The following is a 19936-nucleotide window of genomic DNA, read 5'->3' on the forward strand; positions in this document are numbered from 1 at the left end:
TATGCAGGATGTATTTTCATTTACTGGAACAAATTTGGCACAAATACTGAATACACCCACATTTGAATGCTGGTGGGGTTAGGGGGGAGGGATTGGTTTGTCATTTAAGAGTTGTAGTTGCTGGGGTTTATAGTTCACCTACAATCAAAGGGCATTCTAAATTCCACAGATGATGGAATTGAACCAAACTTTGCACACAGAACTCCCATGACCAAAAGAAAATACTGGAAGGGTTTGGTAGGCATTGACCTTGAGTTTTGGAGTTGTAGTTCACCTACATCCAGAGAGCACTGTGGACTCGAACAATGATAGATCTGGACAAAACTTGGCATGAATACTCAATATGCCCAAATGTGAACACTGGTGGAGTTTGGGGGAAAACAGATCTTGACATTTGGGAGTTGTCGTTGCTGGGACTTATAGTTTACCTACAATCAAAGAGGATTCTGAACTCCACCAATGAAGGAATTGAACTTGTCTTGTTACACAGAACTCCCATGATCAACAGAAAATACTGGAAGGGTTTGGTGAGCATTGACCTTATGTTTTGGAGTTGCAGTTCACCTATATCCAGGAAGGACTGTGGACTCAAACAACGATAGATCTGGACCAAACTTGGCACGAATACTCAATATGCCCAAATGTGAACACTGGTGGAGTTTGGGGGGAAACAGACCTTGACATTTGGGAGTTGTAGTTGCTGGGACTTATAGTTTACCTACAATCAAAGAGGATTCTGAACCCCACAAATGAAAGAATTGGGCCAAACTTCCCATACAGAACCTCCATGACCAACAGAAAATGCTGTGTTTTCTGATGATTTTGGCAACCACTCTGACACCTCCTTATAACCGAACCCCAGGTTGAGAAACGCTGTACTAGGGCTTGAGGTTCAAACCCAGGTCATGAGATATGGGAACCGTATTGGCAGCATAAGCCAGCTTTTGATGTTCCAACCACTGCACTTGACAAGATATTTTATATACAGACGTGCACACACAAATCAATTTTTGATGCCTGTGAGATGTTTCCAACTACATCCCCATCACATCACAACAAAATCCCCAATCTCTCTCCGCAATACCCTCCGGACTTGTCAAATCTTTCACGTATTTTCTCATCTTGACTGTCTTTAGGGGAAAGCTGTTTACCAGATTTTCTGTCTGTCTTCATCTCCTTCTCCTCTCTCCTTCTTCATCTGTTTCACAGGTATTTGCACAGCTGATAATGCGCTTTAAAATGAACAGAAATGGAGCAATTTCGAGATAGAAGCTATAGACTGAGGCAGCACGAAGGAACATGGGACAAGCATCGAAATGGAGGGTGTATTGTAGCATAAGATCAGAAAAGGACTGAATTAATGACCATTTAAAAATTGGCCTGAGTTCTAAGATCTGTGAATGCGACAATAGTGTCTTCTTCAAAGGATGGTCCATCAATGAATCTGCATTTGCATGGAAACACAAGACTGTGACAATGAATCTCCATTTTTAGAAAGATTGGTCTCTCATCTCTGGCCAAGTGAAAGAAATTGGTCATATGCACCCCAAATATAAAAGTAAAACAATATCCAAGCTCACAACTTAACTGACGCGACCCTATATTCAATTTCAAAGGACGTATATCATCCTTCTTTGTCTTACTTTTGGTTTAACTCTGCTCCTTCTTGTTGTTCGACTCATGGAATCCACTGGCTGTTTGGACAATTGCCCGTCCAATCTGAGTATTTATGAAGCTGGCCATAGGAACAGCTCCAATTGGACTTCCCAGTTCAGTGGGGTGGAGATGATCCAGTCTTTTAAACCCCTGATCATCCCTTGCTACGCGTTGGTTGTCCTTGTGGGCATCGTTGGCAACTATCTCCTCCTCTACGTCATCTGTAAGACCAAGAAGATGCACAACGTCACCAACTTCTTCATCGGAAACCTGGCCTTTTCGGACATGCTGATGTGTGCCACCTGCGTACCTTTCACTCTGGCATATGCCTTCAACCCCCAGGGATGGGTCTTTGGAAAGTTCCTCTGCTATTTTGTCTTTCTGATGCAGCCCATGACAGTATACGTGTCTGTTTTCACCCTCACGGCTATTGCAGTGGACAGGTAATTGCTCTCAATGTGATTGATTTGGAATCATAAATATTTGGAAACAAACATAGTTGAATGTGTTGTCGAAGGCTTTCATGGCCGGAATTACTGTGAGTTGCTGTGAGTTTTCCGGGCTGTATGGCCATGTTCCAGAAGCATTCTCTCCTGACGTTTCACCCACATCTATGACAGGCATAGAATCATAGACTCATAGAGTTGGAAGACACCTCATGGGCCATCCAGTCCAACGCCATGCCAAGAAGCAGGAATATTGCATTCAAATCACCCCTGACAGATGGCCATCCAGCCTCTGTTTAAAAGCTTCCAAAGTAGGAGCCTCCACCACACTCTGGGGCAGAGAGTTCCACTACTGAACGGCTCTCACAGTCAGGAAGTTTTTCCTCATGTTCAGATGGAATCTCCTTTCTTGTAGTTTGAAAACATTGTTCCGCTGATCCATTGGGTCTCCCCAGGCAGTAACCAGCCAGGCTTTGAAGCTGCAAGGCCATTAAATGCTAATCAGAGGTTATGAGGTCAAATTGGAAACTAGGCAAGTGGAATGATGTCCATAGACATGCCATAGACACACAAAATATCTAGACTGTTGCAACTCAGGGTAGTTTTCACCTTGCTCCAGACACCACCACACCAAAGCTGTAGGTTTTGTAGTTTATTGTGAAAAGGGCAAAATCTAAACAGAGTATATGCAATGCATAAAATCCATAATTTGGATTCAGAAACTGGTTTATATGACCTTGACTTATGCATGAGGTTGATCCAGTGTTTCTCAACCTGGGGGTCGGGACCCCTGAGGGGGTCACGAGGGGGTGTTAAAGGGGTCGCCAAAGACCATCAGAAAACATAGTATTTTGTAGTGGTCATTGGGATTCTGTGTGGGAAGTTTGACCCAATTCTATTGTTGGTCAAGTTCAGAATGCTCTTTGATTATAGTAAAGGTAAAGGTAGTCCCCTGACATTAAGTCCAGTCATGTCTGACTCTGGGGTGTGGTGTTCATCTCCATTTCTAAGCCGAAGAGCCAGCGTTGTCCGTAGACACCTCCAAGGTCATGTGGCTGGCATGACTGCATGGAGCGCCGTTACCTTCCCGCTGGAGCGGTACCTATTGATCTACTCACATTTGCATGTTTTCGAACTGCTAGGTTGGCAGAAGCTAGGGCTGACAGCGGAAGCTCACGCCGCTCCCCGGAATCAAACCTGCGACCTTTTGATCAAGAAGCTCAGCAGCTCAGTGCTTTAACCCACTGTGCCACCAGGGGCTCCATTCTTTGATTATAGGTGAACTATAAATCCCAACAACTACAACTCCCAAATGTCAAGGTCTACTTTCCCCAGACTCTACCAGTGTTCACATTTGGGAATAACGAGTATACGTGCCAAGTTTGGTCCAGATCCATCATTGCATGAATCCACAGTGCTCCTCTGGGTATAGGTGAACTACAATTCCCAAACTCAAGGTCAATGGCCACAAAACCCTTCCAGTGTCTTCTGTTGGTCATGGGAGTTCTTTGTGCCAAGTTTGGTTTAAATCCATCACTGGTGGAGTTCAGAATGCTTTTTGATTATAGGTGAACTATAAATCCCAGCAACTACAACTCCCAAATTACAAAATCAACCCCCCCCCCCCAAACCCACTAGCATTCACATTTGGGCATATTGGGTATTGGTGCTCAATTTAGCCCAGTAAATGAAAATCCATCCTGCATATCGGATATTTACATTGCGATTTATACCAGTGCTAAAATGACAGGTATCAAGTAGCAACGAAAACAATATTATGTTTGGGGGTCACCACAACATATGGAACGGCATTAAGGGGTCACGGCATTAGCAAGGTTGAGAACCACTGGGTTGATCTATCCCAGGCATGGGCAAACTTTGGCCCTCCAGGTGTTTTGGACTTCAACCTACCGGCTGTTAGGAATTATGGGAGTTGATCACCCAGAGGGCCAAAGTTTGTCCATAGCTGATCTATACACACACATATATATGGTGTTCCTTACTACTTTTATATTGACATTGAGACATTCTATCTTTGCAGAAACTCCTATTTCTACATCTTTCCCTTGTTTTCAGTTGCATTCAGCCACATGAGTAATTTGCTTCTGTGTCAAATAATACATTGTGATGTATTAAGTATAGAACAAATATAACAGTTCTGGAAGAAACTGTCTGCTAAAGAGGACTTTCTTTGAAGAAGATTTTGAGAAACTCACCGGAGAGGACATAATTTTCTGGTTCTGAGCTATTTTTGGTTCAGGTCCCTGCAGTGAGAGGAAGTGATAGGAAAATAAGCTTATTCTTCTCCTTGGGTTCGTGATAGAATCATAATGAAAGCTTGATGGAGTGGAAACGGGGAAGGGTGCAAAAAGGAATATGAAGGGAATAAGAAGCAGTGAACTATTTCTATTCCCAGCTGGAAACAATGGAAGAGGGAGCATCAGTTTAATCTCTGATGCAGTGTTGTGTCCCTGCATCACTTCGTGGAAAACAGGAGGGCATCTGTAGAGCAGAAAGAAAGAAGGAAGGAAGGAAGGAAGGAAGGAAGGAAGGAAGGAAGGAGGGAGGGAGGGAGGGAGGGAGGGAGGGAGGGAGGGAGGGAAAAAAAGAAAGAAAGAGGGAGGGACGGAGGGAGGGACGGAGGGAAGGAAAGAAAGAAAGAAAGAAAGAAAGAAAGAAAGAAAGAAAGAAAGAAAGAAGGAGGGAGGGAGGGAGGGAGGGAGGGAAGGAAGGAAGGAAGGAAGGAAGGAAGGAAGGAAGGAAGGAAGGAAGGAATTTAGGAAGGAAGGAAGGAAAGAAAGAAAGAAGGAAAGAAGGAAGGAAGGAAGGAAGGAAAGAAAGAAGGAAAGAAGGAAGGAAGGAAGGAAGGAAGGAAAGAAAGAAGGAAGGAAAGAAAAAAGAAAGAAAAAAGGAGGGAAGGAAAGAAAGAAGGAAGGAAGGAAGGAAGGAAGGAAGGAAGGAGGGAGGGAGGGAGGGAGGGAGGGAGGGAGGGAGGGAGGGAAGGAAGGAAGGAAGGAAGGAAGGAAGGAAGGAAGGAAAGAAGGAAGGAAAGAAGGAAGGAAAGAAGGAAGGAAGGAAGGAAGGAAGGAAAGAAGGAAAGAAAGAAAGGAAAAAAGAAAGGAAAGAAGAAAGGAAGGAAATAAAGAAGGAAAGAAAAAAGGAGGGAAAGAAAGAAAGAAGGAAGGATGGAAAGAAAGAAAGAAAGAAAGAAAGAAAGAAAGAAAGAAAGAAAGAAAGTGCTATATACTACTAAGTCTAGAAATTATAGTCAAAAATTGACCCAAAAAACCTGGGTCTACTTAGCCATGACTCTTCATCACACTAGAGAGAAAAAATCCACTTAAAATCCTGTTTCTGCTTCTTGCAGAATTCTGGGGTTTGTAATCTAGTGAGGCTGTAAAAGGCTCCTTCCTAAACTACAAACCCCAGAATTCTGCAGGAGGCAGAAACAGGATTTTAAGTGGATTTTTTTTCTCTAGTGTGATGAGTCCCTATGTAAGTAAGCAGGTCACAAAGGAGGTAAAGGTTTCCCCTGACATTAAGTCTAGGTGTGTCTGACTCTGGGAGGTGGTGCTCATCTCTGCTTTGTCATTTGGGAGTTGTAGTTGCTGGGATTGATAGCTCCCCTACAATTAGAGAGCATTCTAAATTCCACAAACAATGGAATCAAACCAAACTCGGAACACAGAACTCCCATGACCAACAGAAAATACTGAAATGGTTTGGTGGGCATTGACCTTGAGTTTGGGAGTTGTAGTTCACCTACATCCAGAGAGCACTGTGTACTCAAACAATGATGGATCTGGACCAAACTTGGCACAAATACTCAATATGCCCAAATGTGAACATTGGTGGAGTTTGGGGGAAATAGACCTTGACATTTGGGAGTTGCAGTTGCTGGGATTTGTAGTTTTCCGAACCCCACCAATGATAGAATTGGGCCAAACTTCCCACAGAGAACCCCCAAGACCAACAGAAAATACTATGCTTTCTGATGGTCTTTGGTGACCCCTCTGACACCCCCTGATGACATTCCCGACCCCGAGGTTGAGGAACATTGGTATAGATGTTAAGAAGTATGTATTGGTTCAAGTCTATATACATGTATATAGATCTGTTTCATTGTTTTTTATGAATATGTAAATTGAAAATAAAAAAATCAATCTTCAAAAAAAGACTTCACCTGAGCCAAAAGGCCATGTGCAGCCTCTCCTAGATCTTCTTTTCAGGACAATCAAGGAGACTTTAAATGTGGTAGGATGGAAGTCCTTTGGAAGCTGGCCCTGGGGATGTGTTCTACTCATTTCTTTCACTTTTCTCCTAGATATTACACCACCATGCACTTTCTGAAGAAGCGCATCTCCTTTGTGACCTGCGTGTACATCATTGGTGGCATCTGGCTACTGTCCTGTGCTTTGGTTGCCCCCGCAATTGCCCACACTTATCATGTGGAGTTCCAAAAGGAAGGCTTTGCCATCTGCGAGGAGTTCTGGATGGCGGAGGAGAAAGAACGGCTGGCCTATGCGTACAGCACCTTGGTCCTCACGTACATCCTCCCGCTCTCGGCCGTGTCCCTCTCCTACATCTGCATCACCATCAAGCTGAAGAATCGCATTGTGCCGGGTCACCTGACGCAAAGCCAGACCGAGTTTGACCGCCTGAGGAAGAGAAAGATCTTCCGCCTGCTCGTGCTGGTGGTTGCCGCGTTTGCCGTCTGCTGGCTCCCCATCCATGTCTTCAACATCATCCGCGACATAGACATCAACCTCATCAACAAGGACTATTTCCTTCTGATCCAGCTGCTCTGCCACTGGTTTGCCATGAGCTCCTCCTGCTGCAACCCCTTCCTCTACGCCTGGCTCCACGACCGATTCCGAAACGGCCTGAAAGAGATGTTCAGCTTCAAGCAGAAGGTCATTCCCACCAACAATTGTGTTGCAGTCAGCGTCATGCTTTGAGACCTCAGACCTTCGGTGGCCAAAGGATCAATGACTGATGAGTAATAAGTAGGCTTGGACGATCCAGTTCGTTAATTTCGTAATTCGTTATTAATTCATATTTAAATTAGCTTACGATCCAATATTGAACCATGCAGGAATAGTGTGAGGAGTAATTAAGAATTGAAACAATTTTTCCAATTTTCGTAATTATTTCGTAATTATTTTTGTATGTCTGGTGCAAGTTTTACAATCTCGCATTTACCCCACTTCCGGTCCCTTTGCTCTGCTGCTTCCCTCCTCTTTCCTCATGCTTCTTCTTGCCTCACTCTAATATACAATACTATAATATAATATATTATTATAATACTATTATATTAGAGTATTGTATATATTATATTATATTATTATATTATATATTTTATTACTATATTATTATATTGTATTATAATTGTATAATATAATGTAATATAATATATATAATATATTATAATATAATATATTATAATATTATATATATAATATAATATAAAGTAATATAATATAATAATAATATAATATACAATAATATAATATAATATACAATAATATAATATAATATAATATAATATAATATAATATAATATAATATAATATAATATAGTTGTTGTTAGTTTTATCACACCAACAGTCAGCAACAGAGGGAGAGGGAAGCTTCAGAAGTTCCCCCTGTCCCATTTGGAGGATTTTTTAGCATATTGCGCAATTGCGTCCGCCATTAACGAATCGATTCGTAATTTACGAAATTTTGGAAATTTCAAAATTTTGAAATCTTAAATTTCGGAAGTCCTCAGAATTTAGAAATCTTAAATTTTGGAAGTCCTCGCTAGCGCACCCTAGAAACGAAACGAATTTAGAACCAATTTTTTTCTTGATCGCCCAAGCCTAGTAATAAGCATGGAAGTCCTTTGGAAGCTGGCCCTGGGGATGTGTTATACTCATTTCTTTCTCTGTGAGAACAAAAATCCTTTTATTTGACCCATCCAGATGTAAGTGAGTAGCAAATATTTTTGTGCTGTAATGCCAAACAACCTGGCTTTTATTTATTTAGTTCAAACATTTATGTTTCGTTGTGCCTTCGACTGTCAACTCCTTTGACAGATGGTCTCTAACCATAACCCGAATCCAATATCCTATATTTGATTACTACATCAATGGTTCTCAACCTTCCTAATGTTGTGACCCCTTAATACAGTTCCTCATGTTGTGGTGACCTTCAACCATAAAATTATTTTCTTTCCTACTTCATAACTGCAATTTTTCAGCTGTTATTAATCATAATGTAAATATCTGATATGCAGGATGTATGTTAATTCACTGGACCAAATTTGGCACAAATATCCAATACGCCCAAATTTTAATACTGGTGGGTTTGGGGGGGGGGGGTTGATTTTTGTCATTTGAGAGTTGTAGTTGCTGGGATTTATAGTTCACCTGAAGGAGGCATAAGCCTAAGAAATATTAAAAAATTAAAAGCTTTAACTGAAATGTTAGTATAGAAATCATACAAAGTTCAAGGTTTTGGCTTTTTGAAAAGTCGCTATATTAGCGAGCTTACATAGGAAGTTGGTTTGTGGTTAAGCGCAAAGTCTGCAGGTGCGAAAAGGTACTTTCCATCAAGAGATTGTTGGAACAGGATGAGTAAAGGTCAAAGTACTTTCCATGACAAAAATATTCTTGTTTACCTAAAGGTATATAAAAGTTTGCAAAAACAGAGGAGGGTGCGGCAGTCTGTGGGAGCACTTGCAGAAGTGCTGCCTGTTCACCTCATGCTGATCAACTTGAATAAACGGTGTCTTAACTGAACCTATTGGACTCTGTGGACTTCTTCAAAAAGGGACCCCGCATCCTAAACCCATGTTCCCTTACACAGCTACACTCAAAGTGCATTCTGAACTCTACCAATGATGGAATTCAGCCCAACTTGGCACACAGAACATCCATGACCAACAGAAACTACTGGAAGGGTTTGGTGGGCACTGACCTTGAGTTGTGGAGTTGTAGTTCACCTACATCCAGAGAGCACTGTGGACTCAAACAATGATGGATCTGGACCAAACTTGGCACAAATAGTCAATATACTCGAATGTGAACACTGGTGGAGTTTGGGGAAAACAGACCTTGACATTTGGCATTGTATTTGCTGGGATTTATAGTTTACCTACAATCAAAGAACATTATGAACTCCACCAATGTAGAATTGGGCCAAACTTCCCACACAGAACCCCCATGGCCAACAGAAAATACTGTGTTTTCTCATGGTCTTTGGCGACCCCTCTGACCCCCCCTCATGACCCCCCCCCAGGGGTCCTGACCCCCAGGCTGAGAAACGCTAAAATTATCCTGTTTAATTGCTCTGTTCCTATGCTACTGTATGTTCTTTCTACCTTATTGACCAGCCTATCCGTTAACTAGTTTCGCGTATTGCCCCCCCCCAAATGAGTCTGTTGTTGCTTATGATGCTTGTTTATTATTGTTTATGACGTTTTGTGCTATTTTTAATATGTTATTGTTCTGTTTTTAATTGTATATTGCCTTGGGCTTGGCACCATGTAAGCTACCCCAAGCCCCCTCGGGGAGATGGAGGCAGGGTAACAAAATAAAGTTCTCCTTCTCCTTTTCCTTCTCCTCCTCCTCCTCCTCCTTTTATCCCATCCTTCTCACTCCTGAGGGGGGACTCAGGGCAGCTCACAGCCAACAACATTAAGATCGTCCGGGGAGGCCCTGCTCTCGGTCCCGCCTGCGTCACAGGCACGTCTGGAGGGGACGAGGGACAGGGCCTTCTCGGTGGTGGCCCCTCGGCTATGGAATGCCCTACCTGTAGACATCAGACAGGCCCCTTTGCTGCTGGCGTTTCGGAAGAAGGTTAAGACCTGGCTCTATGAACAAGCGTTTGGCTAAATAGTGCAACTGAATATAGGAGGACGGTAAAATTTGATCTCAGGAATGGCACAAGGATTACGAGAACGGATACTGATTTCATACTGAGGCGTTATGAATTGTTAATGATTGTTTGATTTTGTTGTTGCATATGATGTGTTTTAATTGTTTAGGATATTGTTGTGTTAGTATTGATGTTATTGTGATAATTTTCATTGTGTAAACCGCATTGAGTCGCCTTATCGGGCTGAAAAATGCGGTATAGAAACAAAGCAAATAAATAAATAATAGTAATAAAAACACATTTAGACATCAATTAAAACAGCAAAAATTAAAACAACCAATTAAAATAAGATGAATCCAAATTCAGAGTCATCATCCGAGGTCTGTCTATTGTCAATCACATAAATCATTATTATTGCTGCATCTGTTGCTCAAACCAACCAAGATTTAAGCTTGTTACTAAAGGATAGGAGAGAGGGGAGCAACCTGATTTCACTATGGAATGAGTTCCACAGATGAGGGGCCACCACTGAGAAGGCCCTGTCAATCGCACGTGAAAGGATGGCGGGATCGAGAGCAGTGCCTCCCCTGACGATTATAACCTCCCAGTTGGGACATAGAGGGAAATACGTTTGGACAAGTAAAGCTGGGCCGGAATTGTTTAAGACTTTAAGGGCTAAAGCCAGCATATTTATTTATTTATTTATTTATTTATTCACACTATTTATATTCCCCCCTTCTCACCCCGTGGGGGACTCAGGGCAGATTACAATGTACATATACATGGCAAACATTCAATTCCATAGACACACAACATATATAGACAGACACACAGAGGCTATTTAACATTCCAGCTTTTCTTGAGGGTATTCTGGCCACCAGGGGAGCCGTTCCTTCACAGACCATTTGGGACACTGATGAAGTACTTCCTCATTTTTTGCACGCTTGCTGGAGATTTTTATGGCGTTGTAAATTAGTTAAATTTGCCTCCCCGCACATAGGTGATACCTAAATTTCCTACTTGACAGATGCAACTGTCTTTCAGGCTGCAAAGGTTGACAACAAGCTACACAAATTGGTCGGAAGCTCACTCTGACCCGGGCTGGCTTCGAACTCATGACTTTTCAGTCAGTAGTGATTTTAATGCAGCTGATCCCAGCCAGTTGCGCCACAGTCCCGGTGCTCGGTATTGTGCTCGGTAGCAATGCGGCAGCCAATGGAGCTGACATAACAGGGGAGTGGTATGCTCCCTATATGCTGCTCCTATGAGCAATATGGCTGCTGCCCACTGGATTAGTTGAAGCTTCCGAGTAGTCTTCAGAGGCAACCCCACGTAGAGCATCTTGCAGTAATCTATTCGGGATTTTATGGGTATTCCTTGGAGCACACAAGTAAACATCTATTGAATTTATATCTCACATGTTCCTCAAAATTTAAGAGAAAGGTTTAGCTAAATAGGATACAAGACAAGAACACACAGCACATCACTTTCAAACAGCTTAAAAGTCAGAAACCACCCTAAATCATGTCAGCTCAGTGCTATGAAATCATAGAAGTTGTGCAATCTCTCTGCTCTAAAGCAAAGTATTTGTGGCTATCTGTATGTGCTTCTGGAGGAGATTAGAACCCCTACAACCGGTTTGTTGACTGATAAGGTGTTTCTCCTTGAAGCTAGGAAAAAGAAATGTTTAGTTGGTGTCTGCAAAAGACTGGGGAGAGAAATTAGTACACCAGCTTGCATTTTTGAACTTACCTTGGGGTTATAGGTTTGAGGACTGTTGTGATGACCACCTCCATTTCGAAATTTTCTATTGCGCAACTGATTATTATGGAGATATTAGATGGCACCCTGTTCAGAAATTATGAGTTCAAAACTGGACCTTATCTTGTAACTAATGGGGGTTCTTGTTAATGAACATGACCTCAAAAACCTACCTTTGGGGACTGCCAGCACTCCTGAGGCTCTGCGGATGGGAAAGTGAGGAATGTCATTTGCAGCATTCTCTCTGTCATTTTGGCCTACATCAATAGGAGCATAGTGTCTAGATCTAGGGAAGTCATGCTCCCCATGCTCTATTCCGCTTTGGTTAGACCACACCTGGAATATTGTATCCAATTCTGGGCACCACAATTCAAGAGAGATATTGACAAGCTGGAATGTGTCCAGAGGAGGGCGACTAAAATGATCAAGGGTCTGGAGAACAAGCCCTATGAGGAGCGGCTTAAGGAGCTGGGCATGTTTAGCCTGAAGAAGAGAAGGCTGAGAGGAGATATGATAGCCATGTATCAATATGTGAGAGGAAGCCACAGGGAGGATGAAGCAAGCTTGTTTTCTGCTTCCTTGGAGACTAGGACGCGGAACAATGGCTTCAAACTACAAGAAAGGAGATTCCATCTGAACATGAGGAAGAACTTCCTGACTGTGAGAGCCGTTCAGCAGTGGAACTCTCTGCCCCGGAGTGTGGTGGAGGCTCCTTCTTTGGAAGCTTTTAAACAGAGGATGGATGGCCATCTGTCAGGGGTGATTTGAATGGAATATGCCTGCTTCTTGGCAGAATGGGGTTGGACTGGATGGTCCATGAGGTCTCTTCCAACTCTTTGATTCTATGATTCTATATGACGTATAAGGTAAAGGTTTTCCCCTGACACTAAGTCCAGTCGTGTCCAACTCCGAAGGTTGGTGCTCATCTCCATTTCTAAGCCAAAGAGCCGGTGTTGTTTGTAGACACTTCCATGGTCATGTGGCCAGCATGACTGCATGGAGCGCTGTTGCCTTCCCGCTGGAGCGGTACCTATTGATCTACTCACATTTGCATTTTTTTGAACTGCTAGGTTGGCAGACAACGCTGGCTCTTCGGCTTTGAAATGGAGATGAGCACCACCTCCCAGAGTCAGACACAACTAGACTTAATGTCAGGGGAAACCTTTACCTTTACCTAAGGCTTACTTACATAGGCCTCATCACACTAGAGAAAAAATCCACTTAAAATCCTGTTTCTGCCTCCTGAAGAATTCTGGGGTTTGTAGCTTAGGAAGGACCCTTTAACAGCCTCACTAGACACCAGAATTCTGCAGGAGGCAGAAACAGGATTTAAGTGGATTTTTTCCTCTAGTGTGATGAAGAGTAATGGCTAAAGAGACCCAGGTTTTTTGGGTCAACTTTTTGATTATAATTTCTAGACTGAGTATAGCTTGCTCGTTCCTTCCTTCCTTCCTTCCTTCCTTCCTTCCTTCTTTCTTTCTTTCTTTCTTTCTTTCCTTCCTTCCTTCCTTTCCTTCCTTCTTTCTTTCCTTCCTTCCTTCCTTCCTTCCATCCTTCTTTCTTTCTTTCTTTCTTTCCTTCTTCCTTTCCTTCCTTCCTTCCTTCCTTCCTTCCTTCCTTCTTTCTTTCTTTCTTTCTTTCTTTCTTTCTTCTATTGCTTTCCCTAATACACCTTTTGCAGAAGCTAGGTTGGCAGAAGCTGGGGCTAACAGCAGGAGCTCACACTGCTCCCCAGATTCGAACCTCCAGCCTTTCAGTCAACAATTTTAGCAGCTTGGCAGTTTAACTCACTATGCCACCTTCCCAGCCACCTGTTCTCAATGTGCTTCATGATGAGTTAAAGTGGCATCAAATTGTATTAATTCCACAATCTCTACTGCTTTTTATCATGTACCTCTTTCTATACAGAACACAGAGCTCTGGGAAACCTACTAGTGCATATCCAGAATTGCAAAAGCATGAAAGGATTGCTCTTTTTCTGTACTCCGACAAGCTAACCACTGGAACATATCCAATTAATTCTGGTTGACTGAGGGGAAAGAACAAGAATACGGTTGGATTGATGTGAGTTTTCCAGGCTGTATGGCCATATTCCAGAAGCATTCTCTCCTAACATTTCGCCCACATCTATGGCAGACACCCTCAGAGGTTGTGAGCTCTGTTGGAAACTAGGCAAGTGAGGTTTATATATCCGTGGAATGTCTAGGGTGGAAGAAAGAACTCTTTTGCTTGAAGCAAGTGTGAATGTTGCTATTGGTCACCTTGATTACCATTTAATGGATTTGCAGTTTCAAAACCTGGCTGTTTGCTGTTTGGGGGGATCCTCTGTTGGAAGGTGTTAGATGCAGAGTACTTGATGAACCAGCCAGGACACAGCATATTATTTGAGAACATAGAAATGCTGGACAACCCTAACAACTACTATGTCTGGGTATGCAGAGAAGCCACTGAAATCCACAAGCATGAGGACAATTTCAATAGAAAGGAGGAAACCATGAAAATGAACGAAATCCGGCTTCCAGTTTTAAAAAACTCTAAAATCAGGACAGTAAATAAAGAGCAACACTAAAAAAAGCAGGAGAAATCCAGACAGAAATCAATCAGGGCCAGCTAACATCTCTCAACAAAGGATTCTGACCATTAGGAAGAACATTAGGAATTCTGAACATTAGGAAGAACATCTGAACTGACTGTGAGAGCTGTTCATCAGTGGAACTCTCTGCCCTGGAGTGTGGTGGAGACTCCTTCTTTGGAGACTTTTAAACAGAGGCTGGATGGCCATCTGTCGGGGGTGTTTTGAATGTGATTTTCCTGCTTCTTGGGAGGGGGTTGGACTGGAGGACCCATGAGGTCTCTTCCAACTCTTATTTATTTATTTCGTATCAAAAGCATTGCATAAATTAGTATAAAACTGATAAAAATAGAAGGAGCGCAGTCAGCTAAATATCTTTTGACCAAAAACGGGCAACAGTAACGGCATTGTCTGTAGCCTCCAACAGTTCTTCCTCTGTACATGAACAAGCATACAGATGGGGTTGGACTGGATGGCCCACAAGGTGTCTTCCAACTCCATGATCCTATGATTCCCCCTCCACCCCGGCAGCAACCAGCCAGGCTTTGAAGCTGCAAAGCCATTCAATGCTAATCAAGGTGTCCATTTGCAACATTCACACTTACCTCAAGCAGACAAGAGTTCTTTTTTCCACGCTGGACATTCCACAGATATATAAACCTCACTTGTCCTAGTTTCCAACACACCTCACAACCTCTGAGGATGCCTGCCATAGATGTGGGTGAAACATCAGGAGAGATTGCTTCTGGAACATGGCCATACAACCCAGAAAACTCACAGCAACCAGGTGATTCCGGTCATGAAAGCCTTCGACAACACAAAGAATATGGTTGTTGATGCCTGTTGCATATTGTGGTGTTAGTTGTAGACGTGCGGGGACCACTAGGTGGCATTAGGTAATAAAGTGAATAAAGTGCTCAGATCTTGTTTTCTATTTTTCAAAGGCTATATATATATTTGGGCACCAGCGTATGTGAATGTTTACATCATTGCAGAACTTCTTGTTAGGATTTTAGGACAGATTCCTGGGATTGGATGTGACCCCATGGGTTGGAATACAGCAGACATTGACAACCTCATCAGAACATCCCAGACTCTGAACCAGTACCTGGCAGCTGTGATGGACTGGATGAGGGCTAACAGGTTGAAACTTAATCCAGACAAGGCAGAGGTCCTCCTAGTCAGTCATGGAGCTGACTAGGGTATTACTTGGCAACCCGTGGGATTACACTCTCCCTGTGGGCACAGGTCCATAGCTTGGGGGTCCTCCTGGATTCAATGATGTCGCTTGATGCCCAGGCGGTGGCCAGGAGGGTCTTTGCACAGCTTAAACTTGTGCCTGACTTGGCCAGGGTAGTCCACGTCTTGATTAAATTCGAACTAGACTACTGCAGTGTGCTCTGCATGGGGCTACCCTTGAAGACGGCCTGGAAATTTCTGTTGGTACAATGGGCAGCAGCCAGGCTCTTAACTGGAGCAAACTATAGGGATCATACAACGCCCCTATTAAAACAGCTTCATTGGCTGTCTATAAGTTGCCGAGCCAAATTCAAGGTGTAGGTTATGACCTATAAAGTCCTAAACCAGGGGTCAACAAACTTTTTAAACAGAGGGCCAGGTCACAGTCCCTCAAACTGTTGGAGGGCCAGATTATAATTTCAAAAAACATGAATAAATTCCTATGCACATTGCACATATCTTATTTGTAGTGCTAAAAACACTTAATACAGTAATTAAAATAAAGAACCATTTTAACAAATATAAACTTATTAGTATTTCAATGGGAAGTGTGTGCTTCTTTTGACTGAGGAGATAAGGTTGTTGTTGTTGTTGTTGTATGCTTTCAAATTGTTTCAGACTTGGGTTGACCCTGAGCAAAGGCCAGATAAATGATGTTGGAGGGCCGTATCCTGCCCCCAGGCCTTAGTTTGAGGACCCCTGCCCTAAAAGTCTAAGATCTACCAGGGAGGCCCTTCGCTCGCTCCCACCACAGTCACAAGCACGAATGGTGGGAACGAGAGAGAGGGCCTTCTCAGTGGTGGCCCCCCACCTCTGGAATGCCCTCCCAAGGGAAATAAACCAGGTCCCATCCCTCCCCTCTTTTATTTATTTTTTATTTATTTATTTTCGGTATTTCTACCCCGTTCCATCTCAACCCCGAAAGGGGGACTCAGGACGGCTTACGTTTGGCAACAATTTGATGCCACAACATATAACAAAGCAAAACAATATAATAGCAATTTTATTTATCGTGTCAGGGGCAACCAGACGATTGTATTACGTATCTAACAGAGCAAAAACAAACAAACAGACACAAAACAAAATTTGCAAGCTTGGTAGTTGATTAAATGTCCTTTGACCAGTATCTGGCCACTTGGAGTAGCAATTAAAAACAATAAATAGAACATTCATTAAAAACAACAAGAACTGTATTAACAGTCATATCATCATTCCAGTCGAATTCCGTATCAAGGTGCTATTTATGTCTGCTGTCCAAAAGCCTGGTCCCAGAACCATGACTTCAATTTCTTCCTGAAAGACAGGAGGGATGAAGCCAATCTTACCTTGGTGGGATGTGAGTTCCATAGGCGGGGGGCCACAGCCAAGAAGGCCCTGTCTCTCATCCCCGCCAGATGCATTTGCAAGTGTGCTGGTACGGCTGCATCAGGAGCTCCAACTTCTTTTCCTTTCTATTGAGTTTTTGCATGTTTTCCAAAGTTCCATGCATTTTGCAATAAGGTAGCTTCCCTTGGTTTGCAATAATAGGGCCAATTACCCATCAATTATCATTATGTCCTTTAGTTCCGCCCCTTTTTTTTGGGTTAAGGAGGGAAAAGAGGGACCTCTCGTTCAGTTCACACAGAGAAGCCTTTCGTACAGGACGTGAATCAGTTCCACCTGTAGAAAGCTTAGTCTTTTACAGCTTTGCTGGGGGGATCCAGTTCCACAGCTCTACAGAGAACTACAGCATAGCCTTTGTTGGGGAATTGAGTTCCACAACTCTACAGCCAGCCTTCGCTGGGAATTGAAAGCCTTCTTTCCTCTTGGAAATCTACTAAAGGACTCTGTTTGTTAAGGACCACTCGTGGCAGCCATAACGCAATTTGGGTCGGGCGTAGGGGCCCACGCCAGCAGAGCTTAAGTTAGATTACCCAGAGAGGGGTCAAGGATTTCCGTTGTAGAAGGAAGAAACAGTTTATGAAGAAAGTTGCCTGTCCCTTGTGGACAAGATTTAAGCAAGCCACCAGTTGATTCAAAGCCTTGAAGTATTTGTTTGATTTATTGAAGATTTAATTATTATTATTATTATTATTATTATTATTATTATTAACTTTATTTGTACCCCGCTAGCATCTCCCGAAGGACTCGATGCGGCTTACACGGGCCAAAGCCACAAAACACAATACAATAGAAAACATAACACAGCAATAAACAAAGCAAATCAAACAATTAAGCAAAATAACCACAATGACAATACATCAAGACACTATTAAAACTGGTTCGGCCAGCGCAATGGGGTACAGGGTTAAAAGTGCTGAGATAGCAGGAGGAACGTAGGATTAAAAGTGCGGTGTGCAGCAACATTAGTTGTACTAAAGTGCATCTAGGACTTGGGATGGGGATTCCTAATCTGCGAAGGCACATCGGAACAACCAAGTTTTTAGGTTCCTTCTGAAAACTGCCAGAGTAGGGGCCTGACGAAGCTCTTTTGGGAGGGCATTCCAAAGTCGGGGGGCCACCACAGAGAAGGCCCTGTCCCGCGTCCCCACCAAGCGCGCTTGCGACGTAGGTGGGATCACGAGCAGGGCCTCCCCAGATGACCGGAGCGAGCGTGTGGGTTCGTAGATGGAGATGCGGTCACGCAGGTAGGGTGGTCCCAAACCGTTCAGGGCTTTGTAGGTGAGCACCTGCACCTTGAATTGGGCTCGGAAAATAAATGGCAGCCAGTGGAGCTCCTTGAACAAGAGGGTTGACCTCTCTTGATAATGAGCTCCAGTTAGCATCCTGGCTGCTGCCCGCTGGACCAATTGTAGTTTCCGAGCCGTCTTCAAGGGCAGCCCCACGTAGAGCGCATTGCAGTAATCCATTCTAGAGGATTTAAGCAACAATAAAAACTTTGTTGAACTTTCAAGAACTTTGTGTGGGGAAATCCGAAAGGCCTCTCAGCCGAGGCACCCCCGGCGTCCCGTTGGGCATTCAGAAAAACACATCCTGTCTACAGACTCTTTCACAGGCCCAGCGTATGACAGCACAGCAACGCTGGTGGGAGCGAGAGCAGGGCCTCCCCGGATGATCTTAAACTGCGAGGCGGGATGTAGAGGGAGATGTGTTCGGACAAGTACGCTCATAAGAGCTTGAAGACTTTGTGGTTTCACCAGGCCTTTAAGAATGACTAGGACTAGCTCCAGCCCCTGGTCACTGTTCCAGCGGGAAGGTAATGGCGCTCCATGCAGTCATGCTGGCCACATGACCTTAGGAGGTGTCTACAGACAATGCCGGCTCTTCAGCTTAGAAATGGAGATGAGCACGACCTGCCAGGGTCAGACACGACTAGACTTTCTGACGGGGGAAACATTTACCTTTACTTTACTCCATTTGTAGGAATTTTAAGAAGCCGAGGACAACGGAGGGATGTAGACGAAACCATGACATTCTTTTAAAAAGCTAAGAAAATGACAGCAGAGGATTTGCCAGGTCTTTCACTTCTAAATCTGGACAGCTGGGGACATCATAGTAAGGTGCTAGAAAAAGGGCCTCCATTAAGCATTAGGTGCTCGATATCAGTCATCTAGTGTTTGGTGCCATTGCTGTGTGTAGTGCCAGGGCTCTAACTGTTGTTAACAATACAAATTGTGGGCATTTTAGCTCCAGTTACATGTCTGCGTAATTTTTTCTGGGTTTCAGCTTCAGCTTCTGCTTTCTTCTTCCCCACTTGCTTCTTCTTGCACCATACCTGCAAGGATCCAGATCTTTGAATGTGGTTTATGTACACATTTGCTGTAACCGGCTGCATGAACAGGTGACTTATGCAAACACGTGAATGCTCCGTTTATTAAACAATGGACTTATCATATGCAACATCATATTACTGCATGCTTTTTGACATGTGCCCAAGCCGCTGTCCCACATGGTGAAATTCTTAGGCATGCAGTCAGTGCATTATAAAGGCATTGCGTGGAGGTTAATTGTTTTGTGGTCTCTAATGAGGCCAGATGTGGGGGAGCTCAGCTTGAAATAGGAGATAGAAGGAAATTAAAACACTTGGCCATAGAGCAGCGTTTCTCAACCTGGGGGTCGGGGGGGGGGGCATCAGAAGGGTCACCAAAGACCATCAGGAAACACAGTATTTTTTGTTCGTCATAGGGGTTCTCTGTGGGAGGTTTGGCCCAATTCTGTCATTGGTAGGGTTCAGAATGTTCTTTGATTGTAGGTGAACTATAAATCCCAGCAACTACAACTCCCAAATGTCAAGATCTATTTTATGCAAACTCCACCAGGGTTCGCATTTGGGCATATTGAGGATTTGTGCCAAGTTTGGTCCAGATCCATTACTGTTTTAGTCCACAATGCTCTCTGCACGTAGATGAACTACAACTCCAAAACGCAAGGCCAATGCCCACCAAACCCTTCCAGTATTTTG

General features: G+C 43.4%; 1 protein-coding gene across 1 annotated transcript; it reads left to right on the forward strand.

Annotated features, from left to right (window-relative positions):
- Window positions 1-1680: 1680 nt before the first annotated feature.
- Window positions 1681-7117, forward strand: LOC132782818 (prolactin-releasing peptide receptor-like). Its single transcript, XM_060787761.2, has 2 exons — window positions 1681-2099; window positions 6427-7117. The coding sequence occupies exons 1-2, from the start codon at window positions 1681-1683 to the stop codon at window positions 7058-7060; spliced, it is 1053 nt and encodes a 350-aa protein (XP_060643744.2). The 3' UTR covers window positions 7061-7117.
- Window positions 7118-19936: the final 12819 nt, after the last annotated feature.

Source organism: Anolis sagrei, chromosome 7, assembly GCF_037176765.1.
Source record: "Anolis sagrei isolate rAnoSag1 chromosome 7, rAnoSag1.mat, whole genome shotgun sequence".
Taxonomy (NCBI): Eukaryota; Metazoa; Chordata; class Lepidosauria; order Squamata; family Dactyloidae; genus Anolis; species Anolis sagrei.

What these genes read in the sequence shown, in the direction of transcription:
- LOC132782818 (XM_060787761.2), top strand. Translation starts at nt 1,681, where the DNA reads ATGGAATCCACTGGCTGTTTGGACAATTGCCCGTCCAATCTGAGTATT. An exon ending in ACGGCTATTGCAGTGGACAG is followed by an intron (nt 2,100 to 6,426) that starts GTAATTGCTCTC and finishes CTTTTCTCCTAG; the next exon opens with ATATTACACCACCATGCACT.